A 20,539-nucleotide genomic window follows, 5' to 3' on the forward strand; every position below is an offset into this window, starting at 1 on the left:
AAATAAAGGTAAGCAGCAACTGGTGTTACAGACCGATTACCATGCCTAGTCAAAACGGGAGGACCGACGACTATTAAGAAGTAAGGAAAGAAACGAGCCGGCAAGTCCTAAGGACACTACTGAGCGGAGGCAACCCAGCCGAGCGACTCCGGTCGATTTCACATGACCTTGCTAAAATATCTTTTTGTATCTTTTTGGGAGTTTGTGCCGCTGACAGCAGGGCATGCCCAACAGATAATCATACTTTAGAAGCTTCTAGACTATCACATTAGAAAATTGCATGACTGCTTAAGGAATGATGTCAAAGATATTTTTTGACTTGTCCTTTCCTATGATACCTAGGAAAATGTGTCTATGCTTTGGGATGCGTGCATGAGCACTACAGTGACACTATAAAAGGGTGTTCCCCTCTACAGGGAAATGTATACACAACTTCGTCTTTCTACATCCTATAGTTACAGTTCTCCATTTCTTGATATCACCAGAGACTGACTTGAGTGTCGAAGGGCCAACGCCGGGAACCCCTTTCCGGTCTGACACTAACATTTTGTGTTGTAGAGCTACGTGGAGTCTTCACCGCGTCAACTTCAAATCCACATCCTTAGCTTGTCATCTTTACTATTTCTAGACAGGATCAATATGTTAGGATTTCTGAAAAGAAAAGTTTTCATTAATATAATAAGAAAAAATTGTTTTAAATTAAAAATAATAATAATTACATAAGATACTTGAAATAAAAATAAAAATATTAAAAAATTTTGATTAAATTTAAATAATATTGATACGGCGAATAATGGGGGCCCTTGAGGTCGGGTTCAAAGTCAAGGAAGCCATATGAGGTGGTGGTCAAAGTTAAGGAAAGATCAATGCTCGGAGATAACACGATTATTTGTTTGGGCCAGGTGACCTAGCCAATCAGACCTTTGGTCCGATCGGATTCCTAGTTCCTCAAGATTGATGAAACCCGGAGCTATATCCGTGCCATGTTTAGCAAAGTTCGCTTGGTCACTCGGGGTGGAGCTAGCACAATCACATATTTCGGCCAAGTGGTCTAGCCGCTTGGACCTATGGTCCGATCGGATATGCTAGGCATATGATCCGACTGGACTCTTTAGCCGAGTGATGAGGCAGAGCCGAGTCTGCTTGGTCACTCGAGGCGAAGCTAGCACGGTCACATATTTCAACCGAGTGGTCTAGCTGTTCGGACTTATGGTCCGGTTGAATATGCTAGGCATACGGTCCGACTAGACTCTTTAGCCAAGTGATGACGCAGAGCGGAGGCTAAGTCCTCAAGAGGGACCTCATTCCTTAGCCGACCCGACCCCGTTCGTGAATAAGGTATGATCAAACGAAAAAAGGCACCTGGTCAACCTATCCTCTAAACATATAAATAGTCCATCAACTCGACAGCTTAATATGCCTTTTTGGTATTTTATATAACAATTGTCAGAGTCAGGGGAATATTACTTGGGTCGTTTGTGTGAGGAAGTTTCTACCTTACAAAACATAGAAGTGGTGGATCCATTTTTGAAAAGTTATCAATGTCAAAAGGACCAGTACTTTTTTAAAAATGCCTCGAGATTCATGCACAAAGGAAAAGTGACACCATATAAGGGAGTTTCACCTACACGTGCAGGTACGCAATACTACGTTACGCAAGTTCATGCACTGTTCATTACTATTACTTATCATTTTTTCTCTCGACCACTCATCTGACTTAAGCGTCGGAGTGTCGGAGTGTCTGCGTTGGAGATCCCTCCCTAACCTAACCAGGTTGTTGAAATTTTTTCTTCCCTCTACTTCTTATTATTTGACACGTAGGATCACAAGAAGCTCTCTTTCTTCTAGCTCAAAGTTTTCACATGGTCCAATATACTATCTTTCTCGTTTAAGATAAGATCAAATAGATTTATGATTATGATTGATAACTTATTATGGTAGGGATAATTAATGCAAGAATTTTCTCATGTATTATCATGACAAAGGGTAAATGAATGCAATATTTTTTTAGATGGCAGGCTTTGTTTGGTGCAGGATTTGAAGTAGATGATTTCATAGGCATGATTTTAATTTTTTTTTTTTTTTTTTTGGCTGACCTATAGCTCAGGATGGACCTAAGGTAAATCCTTCTGTTTCAAATCGTCAAAACAACAATTCTAAATCATGATCGGATCCAACTAAAAGATGAATAATTAAATATATAAATTTTTTTAAATTTTCAGTTGTCGTATTCATAAGACCCTGTAAGCACGGTGTCTTCTACCTAGTGGAGATGACACCCTGAAGAAGTTACATATACTTCCATTGACTCGAGCAGCACATACAATAACAGCGTGAGTTGTTTATTTCTGTCCTACGGGGTTATTCGAAGTGGTTAAGATGTAGTAGTTTGCCCAATGAGCATGTGGGTTCGAATCGTGGCGGTAGTAAGGGCGTAAATTCCTTATACCCGTGTCCCTCAGCCCACTGTGCCCTTAACCCCTTCGGCTACCGTGATTAACTCCCCTCGTGATAGCCTTAGGCGAAGTCCACGGAGGCGCTGGGGACGAGTATTATCGCCTTTTGCCCAGTGAGTTGTTTATTTCTACCCTTTCATTTTCTAACTGATAACTATGTTTGTTATATTTTCCTCGACTTGGACTATCATGCATTCAGCAAAGATCATTAAACTATTGCCCAATCTCGTCCCTCTTGGAGCAACATGATTCACAAATTTTGTTGTACTTCTTCCATCTTCATCCACAAGTATATTATATTCTCTATAAATAATAAATTTTATTCTACTTCTTCGTATGTTATAGTTTGGATAAACAATCCAAGCATACTTCGTTGGTGTCAACAAGACGTACTCGTTGCTCACTGCCATGCATCACCTGGGGATTCTCTTCCTCATCCTGGCTTTCTGCACCGTTTCCTCTGCTTCGGCGGCTAGCCATGGCGAGATCTCCTACGCCGAGCACTGCGGGGACACCGTCCCGGAATCAGAAGCTACCGCCCTCGTCGTCAAGCACTTCGACCACATCTCCTTCCGTAATGGGTATTTCTCTGGCGGCGCCGGCCTCTTTAGCCAGGTAGACACCTCCGCGGTGTTCGCCCCGCCCTCCGTCAACTTCCGGACCAAGTCCCTGCACAAGACCAAGAAGAATGGCACCTTCCGGATCCAGGCAGCCATGACGCTCATCGGCGCCTCCCAGAACCGGACGCAGCGCAGCCTGCGCAGGAGGCGTTCCCATCGCTCGCCCCACGCAGTCGTGGAAGAAGCCACCTTCGACGACCTCGCCGGCTTCTGGTCCGAATCCACCGGCAAAGTTTGCATGGTCGGCCGTGGTGTCTACAGCGACGCCAAAGGCAAATCCCTTCTTCTCTCCGCTGTCCTGATCCTGAATTTTCCCACGGTTTCCAACTTGAACACCAGCTTGATTGACGGCGAAGTAGAGATTTTGAACCGCGTCGGTGCGCCCAGCAACTTCAGTTCCATCAAGGTTTTAGCTTATTACGCCCCAAACCCCTATCACTTCACCATCTTCCCACAAGCCACCAGTTCATGTCCCACCGTCAAAATTGATCAGGAAGACTCATTAGAAATCGAACCTGCCATAGCTTGCGCTTTCCTCTCTGCTCGGGTGTTCAGAATAGACTACAAGAACAGCGCTGACTGCCCCGAGGGCAGTTGTAGACCGTTAGGCAAAAGCCTGGGATTCACCCCTCGATTCCTTTCTTTGAACCGGGTCTTTTGCCTAGAGAATGGTTCCATAAATTTCAACCTTTACTTCTCCAACTCCAGTAGCTATTCATACGATATGCCTATGAGGCCTGAAAGGTCCTTGGTAGGTGAAGCATACTGGGATCGCCAGAGGAAGCAGTTCTGTTTGCTAGCTTGTCGTGTGATCAACGCAGATTTGCCGGAGCATCCCCATGTGGGTGCCTGCGACGTCGGACTCACTCTGTGGTTCCCGACGGTCATGACACTGAAAGAAAGAAGCGGCGTCGTGGGTCGCATCTGGAGCAACAAGGACAAGAAAGATGTGGAGTACTTTGACATGGCCTCTATCCATAGTCTCAACGATGGCTGGAACAGGATTCATGGTCTGAAGTACAATTACACCGAAGTGGATTCGGTTCGAAATTCTTGTAGCAATGGGATAGCAACCTCCTCTAAGTCTGGTCATCAAGTATATCCAGGTCCAAAATCATTGGGTGGCGTGAGATTAGATATAAACATGAAGGATTCTAAAGGAAAACGGACGTGGAGGGAAGCCAATTTCTTGTCAGTAGGAGACTCTGTTTTTGAATATGATTACAGAAGGACGTCAGACATCAGAAGCTCGGGTGCCGCTGACACAAGTATCCGGAACGTAGGCTTTGAAATAACCAACAGATGGAATCCTTTTGATGATGACGACTTCGAAATAAACGAGCTTGCAGCTGAAGGTGTGTACGACTCTGCAACTGGAAGAATATGCATGAAAGGATATCGATACCCGAAGCAGCTAGGCCAGAATGACACCCTGGATTATGAGTCCATCGACTGTGAAATATTGATCAGTATCCAGTTGGCTCCGATTGATGAAGATGATGAGGTCCGCCTCGATGGAACGATCAATAGCACGAGGATTCAGTCTCAGCCTCTTTATTTCGATACCATAAATATTTCATCCAGTAACAATATGGGAGGAATCGAAATAGATCGATCTGTTTGGAGAATGGATGTGGAACTCATCGTGGTTATCATCACTCTAACGTTTTCTTGCATTTGCATTGCGCTGCAGATCTTCCATGTCAAGAAGCAGCCGCACATTCTTCCCTCCGTGTCCATCACAATGCTGCTTGTGCTTGTCCTGGGCTCCACAATCCCTTTGTTGTTCACGAACCAGACGAGAGGGTCAGCTATGCTTCTGTGGAGGAGGAACTGGTGGATTTCTGCTCATGAAGTGATCGTGAGGATGATATCGATAATAGCTTTGTTCTTGTCCTTGAGCTTGGCTCAGTTGGCATGGTCATCGAGATCATCAGCAGCAGAAGACAACAGAAAACTATGGGTTCAAGAGAGGCGTGCGCTGAAATGGTGCTTGCCTCTGTACGCTGCAGGGGCGCGGCTCGCGTGGCTTCTGTCGTCCGAGTGGGCGGTTTTGATATCTTACTCTGGTTTTGTGCTCGATGGATTCTTGCTTCCTCAAATCGTCTTCAACATGGCTCAGCAGTCCAAAGGGAAAGTCCTTACGCCATTCTTCTACGTGGGGATCGTGGTGACTCGAGCATTGCCTCACTTGTATGATGTATACCGATCTCGAAGCTACGTTGCTATACATTCGACCAACATTTACGGAAGTGAAGAATGGGACTTTTACTCCACGGCGTGGGACATCATCATTCCTTGCGAAGGATTGCTGTTGGCTTCGATCGTATACCTGCAACAACGGTTTGGCGGTGAATGCTTGGTTCCCAAGAGACTTAGAATGCGTGTCTATCAGTACGAAGAAGTGACTGGTGCTACTATCTAAAAGTGTGCTAGTGATTTTGCCTTCTTTTTGTGTGTTATGAAAGTTGTTTTACGTGATACGTGATACGTGATAGTACCCCGGTAGCTAGTAGAAACTTCTAGTGTCATATGTTATCTTGTGTTTTGTAACGGTTCTGTTGCATGGTCAAAGTACATTAGCACAGTACAAAAGAATATATATATATATATATATATATATTCTGTCCGAAAACCGAGTCAGATGGTTCATCGGATGAGATGGATAAAATATTGATTGAATTATGACGTCCCAGAGGGGGTATACTGAGATGACTTATATGTTGACAAAGTCTTCAAAAGTCCTCTAATCAACACTACCTGCAGCTAGCGACCGGATCGCCCCGGTCCCTGGTACCCCGAGGTTCCAGGCGGATCCAACGAATATATGAGTAACAGGCTAATAATATAATAATGAAATAAATGAGGGACGAGTACGGAAAACGTACCCTGGCCCAAGGAGGTGCCCTCAGATGGGACGCTGCTCGAGTTGTCGTAACTCGGAAGGGTAGATGAATGCGTCGGACGAGGAGCTGGATCTGACGATGCGGAGCTGAACGCGGTGGCACGAAACCGAATGCGACCTCGGCATGCAAGCTGAGATAAGATATCGGCACGCAGACCGAGATACAAATTCGGCACACAAGCAAGGATACGAATATTGACACGCAGACCGGGACATAAAACATCACATAAGTCTGGTCAAAACATAATGACAATGATGGCTCGGGGGCCCGATAGACATCGGAGGCATACGACACTATGGTTCGAGCGCTGGAAAACCATACCAACAAATTTGAGGTGTCGGCAGCGGCTCCAACAACTATGGTGGCAGCGGGAAGAGAGGAAGAGGAGGGCGATGGGCTGTTGGCGTGTGGCAACGTGAGTGAGGGAGAAAATGAGGGCTCTGGCGGTGTGTGTCTAAGCCGGCGATGGCGAGAGGCGGCTGTGCGAGAGAGAGAGAGAGAGTGCTCGGACTACCTTCCGGACCCACTGGCAAGTCGGCTTACCACCTTAACTCGATATGAAGAAATACAAGAGTGCTCGGACTACCTTCATGCCGCATCCAAGCTGGCCGACCAGAAGTATGACATCCACAAGTAGCTGCTTGAGGGTGTGCTATACATCTTTGGCCTGAGTCTGATCCACACTAGGCTCTCGACCAGCTTAGGTAAGAGGTTCCATATACATTTTTCCTTTGATTCTAACTGATTTTTCTGCTTCTTTTGCAGCTGAAGTCATGTTGCATGCTCGGATGTCCAGACTTGCGAAGCTTCAGAACACCGTGATCGAGGCAGTTGCTACTGAAGAATTGGTGAGCCACGACCTACAGTCGGTCAGCTCTCAAGATGAGAGCGGAGCGACTCCCGCCCTAGCGAGTGGAGGGGCAGCTAGCCGAGCACCCAGTGTTAAGGTTGCTGGCGGCTCGAAGTAATCATCCGAGCGAGTGCCAGTCGCCCGAGCAGAGAGTCTAGACTCTTCTGGCGAGCCGCTGTTAAGGTGCAAGAGGCGCTGAGCAGAATCTTCGCACTCTGCTGCTTCGGCGGTGGGGTTCGCAGAAAGGGTCGAAGTTGGCACCTTGAATCCCCCCGCTGTTCCTGAGACCACGCCCGAGATATCTTCCGACCGGACTCCTTCGGTGGCCGAGCTGCCACAGGAGCCTATTACCGCAGAACCCCTGGCATCCATGCCGCCATCCTCGCAACCATCGAGGTTTCTACGATCGGTCGCCCTCGCGGCGTCTGCGTCCTGGCCGACCGGCCCAACAACCTCGGCCCACTCGGCCTCGGGCGATTGACGATCAGTCACAACGATCCTCTATTTGCCAACGGAGGAGTACAACGAGTCGAGTGCCCAATCACACACTCCTGAGCATCAAATCATTATCCGGGGCCCGCTTGCCCAAGTCTGAGAAGAAGCCTGAGCCTGAACGACGATGATGCCCTCGGTCATGCTCACCAACAACCATACCCAAATGACAACTGAGGTAAACTCTTATTGTAATTATCTTTCCTCCGATCAGCTCTAACCCCTTTCACTACTTGTAGTATTGGGTGGAGAGCTTGGTCATGTGCCATAGGTTTGCCTATTTAGAGGACAAGCTAAAGAAGCTGAGAGCCTCTAGCAGCCAACCCGTCGCCGAACCGAAGAAGGTGGCCAAGTTGAAGGCCGACTTAGAGAAGACGGCCAAATTCCTTGAGGCCGAACGGGCTAAAACCTCTGGCCAGGAGGAGATGTTGGGCTGACTCAAGAAGCAGGTCAGCACTTTTGACAAAAAGATCGAGTCGACCACTGCTAGGAAGAACCAGGCTATCAAGGACCTGGAGTTGAAGAACAAGGAGGCTCGATACCTCGCCAGCAAGCTCAAGGATGCTGAAGATTTCATGGTGACCGAGTGAGCAAGTCAGTCGGCGCGGGAAACTGAGCTCCAGGGCCAGCTCTCTGATAAGGACGTGGCACTGAAGCTGGCCCAGGATGAGCTAGGGAAGGTGAAGACTGAGCTGGAGGGCTCCCGAGGGACGTTGAAAATTTATCAGGACATCGAACCGAGTCGATTTGCAGCAATGAAACAGAACTACATCCGCTTAGACGCGTTCAATGATAAAGTAGTCTCCCGTTATCTTCGGCTCTGTATCCTTGCGATAGACAAGACGATCAACCAGCTCAAGGCAGACGATCACCTTCCCGCAACCTTGAAGGAAAACATTATTAGTTGGGATAAGATGACTGAGTCACTACCCGACGACGCTTTGGATTACCTTGAGTGAGGTTGAGCATTGAAAACTTTTTGAAGTCTTAATGTAAGCTCACCCGTTCGATGAAGCTCTTATCTTTATCTTCCAACTATAATCTTGAAAATTGTGGTTTTAATATATGTGCGCCCATTCAGCGAAGCATTTCCTTTCACAACGTTTCTTGTCTTTGACTGTAAATGCACATGATCTCGTATCTGCGACTAGTCGCTTGACCGTAAGAGGAAGCTCAGATTTAAGGTCTCCGCTCAACCGTTAGTGTAGACACGCGTTTAACGTCGCCGCTCGACGATTCAGTGAAGACTCGGGTTTAAGGTCGCCGTTCAATCGTTGGTGGAGACACGCGTTTAATGTCACCGCTCGATGATTTGGTGAAGACTCGGGTTTAAGGTTGCCGCTCGACCATTGGTGGAGACACGCGTTTAACGTCGCCACTCGACGATTTGGTGAAGACTCAGGTTTAAGGTCGCCGCTCGACCGTTGGTGGAGACACGCGTTTAATGTCGTCGCTCGATAATTTGGGGAAGACTTGGGTTTAAGGTCATCGCTCGACCGTTGATGGAGACGAGAGTTTCAGGTCACCGCTCGACCGTTGATGGAGACAAGAGTTTAAGGTCGCCGCTCGACCGTTGATGGAGACGAGAGTTTAAGGTCGCCGCTCAACTGTTGATGGAGACAAGAGTTTAAGGTCGCCGCTCAACCGTTGATGGGGACGAGAGTTTAAGGTTGCCGCTCAACCGTTGATAGAGACGAGAGTTTAAGGTCGCCGCTTGACCGTTTGATGTGTCATTCGGCATATAGCTTAGAAATCTTTTATTTTGACCCTGTATTCAGAGATGACGTACCCAAATGTATAAATACACTTCCTACACTTGCGCACCTCTCATCCGACCCGATAGGGTTGGAGATGGTTTGCGCTTCATGGTCGTTCGAGCCACCTTCCCGTCTCGTCCTCTTAATAATAACACTCGAGTGGAGTTTTTCCACGACCTTGAAAGGCCCTACCCAGGGAACTTCAAGCCTGGTCACGCCCCGACTGGCTTGACTTTCTTCTAAACAAGGTCGCCGACTTGGAAGGACCTCGGGATCATCCTCTGGTTGTAGGTTTGCTTTATCCACTACTGATATGTCATCAGTCGAACGACTGCTTTGGCGCGCGCTTCTTCCACCAAGTCCAGCTCCAAAAGCCTCCTCTCGGCATTGCCTTCATCATAATGCTGCACCCGATCGGACTCTAATCCAACCTCGACGGGGATGACCGATTCGTCATGATACACTAAGTGAAATGGGGTCAGACCGTTCCCTTCCTTCGGCGTTGTGCGGAGGGCCCACAGCACGCTCGGGAGCTCATCGACCTAGCTGCCTCCCATATGGTCGAGCCGAGCGTGCAAGACTTAGAGGATTTCCTGATTGGTGACTTCTACTTGTCCGTTGCTCTGCGGATAGGCCACGGAAGTGAAGGTCTGCTAGATATCATATCCTTTATACCACTCCCTGAGCCTCTGATCGGCGAATTATCTTCCATTATCCGAGACGAGCCGACAAGGGATGTCGAACCGGCAGATGATGTTCTGTCATACGAACTTCATAACCATTTGCTCAGTTATCTTGGCTAGGGGTTTAGCTTCGACCCATTTGGAGAAGTAGTCCACCGCGACGAGCAGGAACTTCCGCTGACTGGTTGCCATAGGGAAAGGTCCGATGTTGCCCATGCCCCATTGGTCAAACGGACAAGCGACTGTGGATGCCTTCATCTCCTCGATGGGTTGGGGCGAGATTCTGTGATACTTTTGACAGGACATGCACATGGCCACCGTCCGAGCGGCGTCTTGTTGGAGGGTTGGCCAAAAATATTCAGCCAGTAGTATCTTCCTTGCCAATGATTGACCGCTCGGATGTCCTCCGCAGGATCCCTTGTGCACTTCTTCTAGTATGTAGTCGGCGTCTTTTGACCCGACGCACTTAAGCAAAGGTCGGGAGAAGACTTTCTTACACAGCTGATCTCCGATCAGAGTGAATCACTCGACTCTTTTTCTTAATAACCACGCATCTTCCTGATCGGACGAGGTAGCTTCCGACCACAAGAATTCTATCATTGCTGCCCTCCAATCGTTCAGGAAAGTGAGTCATTCCATTCGATCGATGTGTGCCACCAAAGAGGTTTTCTCGATCGGCTGCGCTATGACAATCGGCAACAGCGAACTAGCTAACTTGGCCAATTCATTTGCAGCTTGATTTTTCGATCAGGGGATCTTTTGTATGATAACCTCTTGAAAGTTGGATCTCAGTTTTTCAAAGGCCTCTGTGTAGAGCTTGAGTCGGACGTTGCTTCTCTTGAACGCTCCGGACAACTATTGAGCGGTAAACTGAGAATCTGAATGGATCAAGACTTTGACTGCTCCGACGTACCGAGCGACTTGTAAGCCGACTATTAGCGCCTCGTATTCAGCCTCGTTGTTGGTGTCACTATAGTCTAGCCGAACGATCAATTGCATTTGATCTTCTTGCGGGGAGATGAGTAGTATGTCGATGCCGCTCCTTTGTCGAGTGGACGAACCATCCACATATATCCTCCAAACGACCTCTGGCTCTGGGCTCTGTACCTCGGTGATGAAATCTGCCAACGACTGTGCTTTGATGACAGTTCGAGGTTGATATTGGATGTCGAACTCGCTAAGCTCCATTGTCCATTTGATCAATCATCCAGACGCCTCGGGATTGAGAAGGACTCTTCCCAAGGGACTGTTGGTCATCACGATTATCGAGTGAGTGATGAAGTACGGGCGATGCCTCCGAGTGGCGAGCACTAAAGCATAAGCTAGCTTCTCCAGACCAGTGTAGCGGGACTTAACAGCTTTTAATATGTGGCTTAAAAGTACACTGGTTGTTCCTCGCCGCTTTGCCTAACTAATGTCGAACCAACCGCATGCTCTGTAGACGACAAGTAGATCCGGAGCGGCTCGCCGACACATGAATTAGCTAGGACAGGCAGGGAGTTGAGGAAGAACAACTTCGTATTCGGGAGGAAGCTCAAAAGCGACTTTTAGACTCTCAGCATCGCCGACATCAAACCGGGACTCTGTAGAAGTGTACCAGAGCCCAGGGATGTCGGCGGGAGGTTGTGAGGAACTTGCCATCGCAAAACAAAAGTGAAAAGATGTCGAAAAGAAAGAAGGCTATTGGGCTATTGCCGGAACACTAAGACACCGAAAAGCTCGGAAGATGGAGAAGTATAGACGGTGGAAGATGAGAAAAAGGGGAGATGGGGAGAAAGCTTATTGGAAAGGTCGGCGGAGGATCGAGAAAGAAGAACGTCGCCGGAGCACAGAGCGTCACCAAAGAAGTCGAAGAGATGTGCGCAAAGGCGGCGACGCGCACAAGCTTATAAGCTTCGGGGTCGGCCAACCGGAGCCGTCCGATCTAGGTTGCAGAAACTCAAGCCAAGATCCAACCGTTGAATTTGAATCGCCAGACGTCACATCACCAGTGGATATCTGCCGTCACATCAGGCATGCGACGACAGTGGGCAGGACACGTGGCACATCGCCACGGGTTGACATTTAATAAGGGCATGGGGGCACACTCAGCCTTAATGTGGAGAGATTTGTACGATTTTCCAAAAATCCGTGTGACGTAAGTCTGACTCGTGCTTGTCCAAGACGGCCCAAGAAAAGATTTCACAAGTATAAACCTTCGTTTCGCTGATCGAATTGAGGAAGCATACCTACAACCGAACGACAAGCTTAAACAGGGCGACTGCTAGGGAGTGGTCGCATCCCGATCAGAAACCAAGTAATGTCGAAGGCCAATCAGGCAAAAAGCTGCTCAGACAATTGTCCAGTCAGTCGGACTTGCAGCATTCTTCGACTAGACTTGAGGGGGAGGCATGTGATGCGGTGATAATGAGGGGCCCACCTCGCTGCCACGGTGGAGGTCAAAGTCAAGGCGGTCAACGCGTAGATGGCATCGGCCGGTCGGGCGAAGCATACCTCGATCGGGGAGGAGGCCACGACCCGCCGGTCGGGCGAAGCATACCCTACCGAGGAAAAGACTTCGACCCGCCCTCGCCTTCGCTACCAAGAGAAGTCAAACGACCGACGCTCAAGGGAGACGATGTGCAGAAGCCGAGCCGAGCGGCTCCCTAGCTCGGCCAGACAGCAGAACTTCATATGCGCAGAGTTCAACTTCGGTCGAGCGGCTACTCCGCTCGGCCCAACAGCAGGGCTCGACAGTGACAAAGGGTAGCATCGGTCGAGCGGACACAGGCGCAGAAGTAGCGAGGTCCTAGTCGACCGGTGGGGGCACCAGAGTGGCGATATCCCAGTCGAGTGGCCAACTCACTCGGCTTTGCAGTACACTCCCTCCGATATCCAACAACATCCTTTTGGGAGTTGGTGCCGCTAACACCGGGCATGGATAGCCAGAAGATTGTACGCCGGAAGCTTCTACTGTCACTTCAAAGATATGTTCGACCCATTAAGGTACTGTGTCAGAGATATTTTACTGATAAGTCTTTTCAGGGAAAACTTGGAGAAGCGTGCTCGTCTTGGGAAATGTGCACACCTGCTACATGAGCTCTATATAAAGGGGGAGTCCAAGCATCGACGGAGGTAGGCGATATTCACTGTTTGTACTACAGTGTTCTTGTTGCTCCGCCTTATACTTCATCGTCGGTGACTGATTTGAGCGTCGGAGGTCCAACGCCGGATACCTCTTCCCTGACTTGGCACTGAAGTAGTTTGTGTTGCAGGTCCGAGCGAAGTCTACAAGCGGTCAACGGGATCGCCACATCCCCTGCTTTCCATCTCTTCGACTTTTAGGCAAGATCAGCTAAGGTTCGAATCTTAAACCTTATAATGATAATATTTCATGTGTTAGCCATTATATCATCATGAGGGGATCAAAATTCATGAATCATACCACCACAGAAGTTGAATTGAATTCAAATTAATGATTAATTTTATGCACAATTTTTTACCGTGAATTCAGCAATTTATATATATAATTTATTTTTTATTGTCAATTTTGTAGTTGACTTTTGATTTAATTTTTATTTTGCTGTATTTTTTTCCTATTCATTTGATCTTTCGTAAACCTTAAAAAAATATATAAAATTTGTTAATTTTTTAATTATCTTATTCATATGATATACGTAGTTTCCTTTTATTATATTATCATCAAATGAGATATCTTCTATTGAGTGAAAATTACACCCTCTAAACGTCATATATACCTAACACCATAATTTTATCCAAGCAACTCAATGACACCTCCTCCCGTGGAACTTCATAATTTTCTAAGCCTTCCATTCGCTCGAGCAGAACCTATTTCCTTTTTTAATCAATAACTGTGTTTGTTATATATTTTTTCCTCTTGACTTGAACTCTCCTTCCTCAGTGGACTTGGACTATAATACATTCGGCAAATATCACTGAACTACTACCCTGTCCTAATCCTATCTCATGTTCCCGGGTAGGTGCAATATATGGTAAATGGAAATTTCCTCAGGTGAGTCTAATGGTTAACGTATGAGATGTTATCAAAATAAGATTTGGGATTCAAATCTCGGCAAAGTCGAGGTAAATGCCTCCCTTATATGTTAGTCACTATTCTAAAGGTTAGTAGTCCTCCGTGATTTATCTCTTCCGTGTTGGTCCTGGGAAAAATTGACGAAAACACTGGGAGCGAACGTATTCAACTTTTGCCACAATATATAATAAATGGAAGGATAAGTTTCTCACCGTATAAATAAATACTTGTTCAGTACAAACTAATTGTTGTCATCCTCGTGACCATCTATGCGCTTTCCGAATTTATCCGATGCTACTACAAATTTTTTATGGGATTGAATCACTGCATGTAAATTTTGTAGTGCCCTAATTCACATGTATCAATCACTATTTCAAAGATTAATAGTCACCCATGATTTATTTTTTTCCGTGGACAAATTAATGAAGATGCTAGGAATTAATATATATATAGTCATCTTTTGCCACCATATAATAACTTAATTCACAAATTTTGTTATAGCCCTTAAATCTTCATCCGCAAGTATGTTAATAGTCTCTGTAAACAATCAAAGCATACTTTGTTGGTGGTGTTTGTTGCTCACTGCCATGCATCACTTGGGGATTCTCTTCCTCATCCTTGCTTTCTGGACCATTTCCTCTGCTTCAGCGGCTAGTCATGGCGAGATCTCCTACGCTGAGCACTGCGGGGACACCGTCCCGGAATCGGAAGCCACCGCCCTCGTCGTCAAGCACTTCGACCACATCTCCTTCCGAAATGGGTATTTCTCCGGCGGCGCTGGCCTCTTTAGCCAGGTGGACACCTCCGCGGTGTTCGCCCCGCCCTCCGTCAACTTCCAGACCAAGTCCCTGCACAAGACCGAGAAGAACGGCACCTTGCGGATCCAGGCAGCCATGACGCTCTTCGGCGCCTCCCAGAACCAGAGGCAGCACAGGAGGCGTTTCTCTCCCCACGCAGTCGTGGAAGAAGCCACCTTCGAGGACCTCGCCGGCTTCTGGTCCGAATCCACCGGCAAAGTTTGCATGGTCGGCCGTGGTGTCTACAGCGATGGCCAAGGCAAATCCATTCTTCTCTCCGCTGTCTTGATCCTGAATCTTCCCACGGTTTCCAACTTGAACACCAGCTTGATTGACGGCGAGGTAGAGATTTTGAACCGCGTCGGTGAGCCCAACAACTTCAGTTCCATCACGGTTTTAGCTTATTACGCCCCAAATCCCTATCACTTCACCATCTTCCCTCAAGCCACCAGTTCATGTTCCGCTGTCAAAATTGAGGAAGACTCATCAGAAATTGAACCTGCCAGAGCATGCCCATTCCTCTTCACTCAGGTGTTCAGAATAGACCATAAAAACAGCGCTGACTGCGCCGAGGGCAGTTGTAGACCATTAGGCAAAAGCCTGGGATTCACCCCTCGATTCCTTTCTCTGAACCAGATCTTTTGCCTAGAGAATGGTTCCATAAATTTTTACCTTGACTTCTCCAATTCCAGTAGCTATCCATACGATATGCCTATGAGACCTGAAAGGTCCTTGGTTGGTGAAGCATACTGGGATCGCCAGAGGAAGCAGTTCTGTTTGCTAACTTGTCGTGTGATCAACGCAGATTCGCCGGAGCATCCCCATGTGGGTGCCTGCGACGTCGGACTCACTCTGTGGTTCCCGACGGTCATGACACTGAAAGAAAGAAGCGACGTCGTGGGTCGCATCTGGAGCAACAAGGACAAGAAAGATGTGGAGTACTTTGACATGGCCTCTATCCATAGTCTCAACGATGGCTGGAACAGGATCCATGGTCTGAAGTACAATTACACCGAAGCGGATTCGGTTGGAAATTCTTGTAGTAATAGGATAACAACCTCCTCTGAGTCCGGTCATCAAGTGTATCCAGGTCCAAAATCATTGGGTGGCGTGAGATTAGGCATAAACATGAATGATGCTAAAGGAAAACGAATGTGGAGGGAAGCCAATTTCATGTCAGTAGGAGACTCTGTTTTTGAACATCATTACAGAAGGAAGTCAGGCATCAGAAGCTCGGGTGCTGCTAACACAAGTATCTGGAACGTGGGCTTTGAAATAACCAAGAGATCGAATCCTTTTGATGACGACTTCGAAATAAACGAGCTTGTAGCGGAAGGCGTGTACAACTCTGCAACTGGAAGATTCTGCATGAAAGGATGTCGATACCCGAAGCAGCCAGGCCAGTATGGAACCCTGGATTATGAGTCCATCGACTGTGAAATATTGGTCAGCATCCAGTTGGCTGACCTGCTTGATGAAGATGATGAGGTCCACCTCGATGGAACGATCAGAAGCACGAGGATTCAGTCTCAGCCTCTCTATTTCGATACCATAAAAATTTCATCCAGTAACAATATGGGAGGACGCGAAATAAATCGATCTGTTTGGAGAATGGATGTGGAACTTATCATGGTTATTATCACTCTAACATTTTCTTGCATTTGTATCGCGCTGCAGATCTTCCATGTCAAGAAGCAGCCGCACATTCTTCCCTCCGTGTCCATCACAATGCTGCTTGTGCTTGTCCTGGGCTACGCAATTCCTCTAGTGCTGAACTTTGAAGCGTTGCTCATGCATCAGACCAAGTGGATTTCTGCTCATAAAGTGATCGTGAGGATGATATCGATAATAGGTTTGTTCTTGTCCTTGCGCTTGGCTCAGTTGGCATGGTCATCGAGATCATCAGCAGAAGACAACAGGGAGTCGTGGGTTCAAGAAAGGCATGCGCTCAAGTGGTGCTTGCCTCTGTACGCTGCAGGGGCGCTGCTCGCGTGGCTTCGGTCGTCCGAGTGGGCGGTTTTGATATCTTACTCTGGTTTTGTGCTCGATGGATTCTTGCTTCCTCAAATCGTCTTCAACATGGCTCAGCAGTCCAAAGGGAAAGTCCTTACGCCATTCTTCTACGTGGGGATCGTGGTGACTCGAGCATTGCCTCACTTGTATGATGTATACCGATCTCGAAGCTACGTTGCTATACATTCGACCAACATTTACGGAAGTGAAGAATGGGACTTCTACTCCACGGCGTGGGACATCATCATTCCTTGCGAAGGATTGCTGTTGGCTTCGATCGTATACCTGCAACAACGGTTTGGCGGTGAATGCATGGTTCCCAAGAGACTTAGAATGCGTGTCTATCAGTATGAAGAAGTGACTGGTGCTGCCATCTAGAAGTGTGCTAGTGATTTTACCTTCTTTTTGTGTGTTGTAAAAGTTGTTTTATATAATATTAGTTAAGGGGCTAGAGAATGATAGAATATATGGTCCCGTGGAGATATGAATATATGGTCTAGAGATAAATACATATTATCTAATTAATCTGTATGATCTAGAGATGTCTATTAAGTAGTGTAAATAGTCATATAGTGTAAAGTTGTAATATAAGTCATTATATAATACAAATCTTTATACTACAACATCTCTTTTCTTCCTTAAAAAGCTATTTAAGAGCCCACCATCATAGTACCAGAGTGAATGACATCAAAATTCTTTTCTTCCCATTATCTTCATTTATCAAACTTAACTATGAGAATCACTTAAAATGAAAGTTATTCTTAGATCCCAAGGAATGTGGGATATTGTTGAAAATAATTTTGAAGAGTCCTTAGATTTGACAACTTTATCTCAAAATCTAGAGGATACTTTGGAGAAAGAAAGAAAAAGAGATCAATGTACTTTTACCATCGTCTATTAAGATTTTGATGAAGACATGTTTTAAAAAATAACTAATGAGATAACATCAAAAAAAATGTGAGTGACACTTTGCAACTCTATTATGGGAGAGGACAAGATGAAAAACGTGTGACTTCAAATTCAAAGGGTTGAGTTTGAATCACTCTTTATGAAGGAAAGTGAAAATAACTTCGACTATGATACAGTGTGTTGCGAGTCACTCCAAAGATAGTATGAGGTCAATAATCAAGATAAAGTCATGGTAATGTGACAGTCAAAGTCAAAGTGCCCCCACCTAGTCAGTGTAAGTACCCCAAGGTAGTTTTGATATGATCAACTAAGTTAGGTTAGATCCTGTTGGTATTTAACCCCTGTGTCTAAGTATGCAGGAACTTAGGAGCATAGGAAGTTGAGCGAAAGATGCAGCTAGTGAGAAGGACAACACGGAGAGAAAGCCGACTGGCTCGGTGCATCCGAGGGATAAGGTGCTGCGAAAGAGTACGCAGGCGGACGAGGAGGCGTGTGACGTTTCTGAGGGACGAGAAACTAGAGCGGAAGATTGCTCAAAGGCCGGAAGTTGGGTTCGGGTGAGCCCTATTCCGGATGACCGAGATCACCCAAGCGAGCGTAGTCGGAGCGGAAGACCCGGACCAATGCGAGAGGAAGATCGGGACCGAAGATCAACAAAAAGTTAATTTTTCGGTCAGGGGTACCCGGAACCCTTCCAGGCGTCCAGACTAAAAAATTTAGCCAAACGTGACATGGCGCATTGTGTTGTGATGGGGATAGAGTTTTTCCCCCTAGAGGCACTTGGAACCCTTCCAGCCCCCCCGATCAGGGCTATAAATACAGCCCTGGTCCCAGAAGGTCAGAACAACACTTGTAATTCATTTCTTTTCAATCTTGTTTTGTAACTGAGTGCTTCAACTACTGCAAGAGGCTTCTTCGCCTGAAGGAGACATTAGTGCGCTTTCAATTTTCTTGGATTAACTACCTTCCTGGTTGTAACCAAGTAAATTCTTTCATGTCTCTTCCTTTCTTTATTTAGTCTCTTATTTATTTTATGCAAGTGTTGATTCTTATAAAGGTATAAAGTTCGAGGAAGGTTCTTTTTTCTTTACAGGGCTATTCACCCTCCTCTAGCCAACCGCCAAGGGTCATATAATTAGTATCAGAGTCCAACAGGTTTAGGAGGACTAACCACTGAATGAAGCAAATGAGATGGCTGGACCGAGTATCTACCCACCAAAGTTTGAGGGGGAATTCGTGAGCTGGAAGAAAAAGATAGAAGTATTTTTTAAAATAAATTTTGAATTATTAATAATTATGAAATATGGTTTTGTAGTTTCAAAAGACAAAAAAGAATATCAATGGACGAAGAAGGAGCAAGCCGACTTCATGACAAACGACAAAGCAGAGTTCCATCTGCTGAGCGTCTTACCGCCATAAGAAGTTAACTAGATCAGAGCCTACGAGTCAACCAAGGAGCTATGGGTGAAATTTCTAGAACTACATGAAGGGACCTCAAAGGCAAAACTAGCTAGACGGTGTAGGATCGAAGATGTGCTAGAGGGGGGGGGGGGTGAATAACACTTGTGACTTTTTCACTCATTTTGTAAAACAAATAAAATACACAGTGGAATAAAGAAAAGAAACAAACACAATCGTTAACATGTTTCTTTTACTTGGTTCGGAGTCTGTGACGACTCCTACTCCAAGGCTCGCGATCGTTGATCGCTTACATTGAGCAATCACTATAGATATGAAATTCTTACAAATATATAAGTACAAGTACTGAACTTAAAAATAGATTATACTGACAATAAATGATTAGGAATTGGTTCGTCGATTTGTCGGAACAGCAGCTGAGCGTCGTTGAGTCGTTTCAGCGTAGCGTGCAGCTTGGAAGATCGCTTGTGTAGAATTGTTATTTTGAAGTGCTGGTTGAGGCTCCTTTTTATAACTTCTTCAGACCTGATCTACATCCACTGATCTTGGGATCAGGTTTCACTCAAACCGGATCGGTCGACCGAACATGGGGATCGGTCGACCGATCAGATGATCTCCTCCTCATCTGATCTCCTCCTCATCTGATCTAATCACCTCGGCTTCGATCATGCCACCGTTTATTCTCGGTTTAGTCGACCGATCCCCAGGTTCAGTCGACCGATCCCTCGATCAAACTCAGTTTGCTATCTGGAAATCTGATCCTATTGTATTGGGGTTCGGTCAATTGATCTGGCCGTTCGGTCGACTGATTAAGGGTAAGTTCGACCCTGCAAAACTTTTTAGTTTCCTACAAAATAGAGTTAGACAAATATCAATTTATATGTAAATGAATAATTTGACAGCCTTCGAACTGTCCGATTTTGACTTCGAATTTCCTCCGAAAACCCTAGGTTGAACCGATGCCTATTATTCCCTCAACGGGGAACGCGTCATCACTTACTCCTCTCAGGAGAAGTTACCTATTGCCAGACCAATCCTCCAGACCGACTGGACTTTTGCTCAGCGCTTGATGTTTCAGGACTTTCTGATGAATGCCCGCTCTACGACTCGTTCAGTTTTCCACCTAGTCCGCGACTACCAGGACTATCACCTAGAGTCCCCGACTCTAGGGTTTTGCCTAAAGCGCTCGACCCGCCAAGACTTTCTGCCTAGGGTTACCACCCCCCAGGACCTAAGGTTACCTCCCCTAGGGTTTTCCACCTGCCTAACCGTAGCTAGGACTTTTACCTAAGAACACTTAGGGCTTTCCTACAAGCTCATTCAATCTTGTTAGATCACAAGACAACTTAACTTTGGACCCTTTGACATAATCAAAACCCAGGTTCGATCGTCTGATGCTTCTCGCACCAATAGACGATGTTGGATCGAAAGCACTAGAGAGGGGGGGTGAATAGTGCTCGTGGCTATTTCGTTCGTTTAAAGCAATCGAGTAACATGCAGTGGAATAAAAGCAATAAAAGAAATGACACATTGGTTTTACTTGATTCGGAGCCTGTGACGACTCCTACTCCAAGGCCCACGCTCGTTGAGCGTTTACTTTGGGC

The 20,539-nt window shown here is 46.5% G+C and overlaps 2 protein-coding genes across 2 annotated transcripts; both read left to right on the forward strand.

The window, feature by feature from the left end:
* The first annotated feature begins 2,864 nt into the window (after positions 1-2,864).
* Positions 2,865-5,501, forward strand: LOC122014135. Its single transcript, XM_042570318.1, has one exon. The coding sequence runs from the start codon at positions 2,865-2,867 to the stop codon at positions 5,499-5,501; it is 2,637 nt and encodes an 878-aa protein (XP_042426252.1).
* Positions 5,502-14,384: 8,883 nt separating this feature from the next.
* On the forward strand, positions 14,385-16,985 carry LOC122014136. Its single transcript, XM_042570319.1, has one exon. The coding sequence runs from the start codon at positions 14,385-14,387 to the stop codon at positions 16,983-16,985; it is 2,601 nt and encodes an 866-aa protein (XP_042426253.1).
* The last annotated feature ends 3,554 nt before the right edge of the window (positions 16,986-20,539 follow it).

Source organism: Zingiber officinale, chromosome 8B (assembly GCF_018446385.1).
Source record: "Zingiber officinale cultivar Zhangliang chromosome 8B, Zo_v1.1, whole genome shotgun sequence".
Lineage (NCBI taxonomy): Eukaryota > Viridiplantae > Streptophyta > Magnoliopsida > Zingiberales > Zingiberaceae > Zingiber > Zingiber officinale.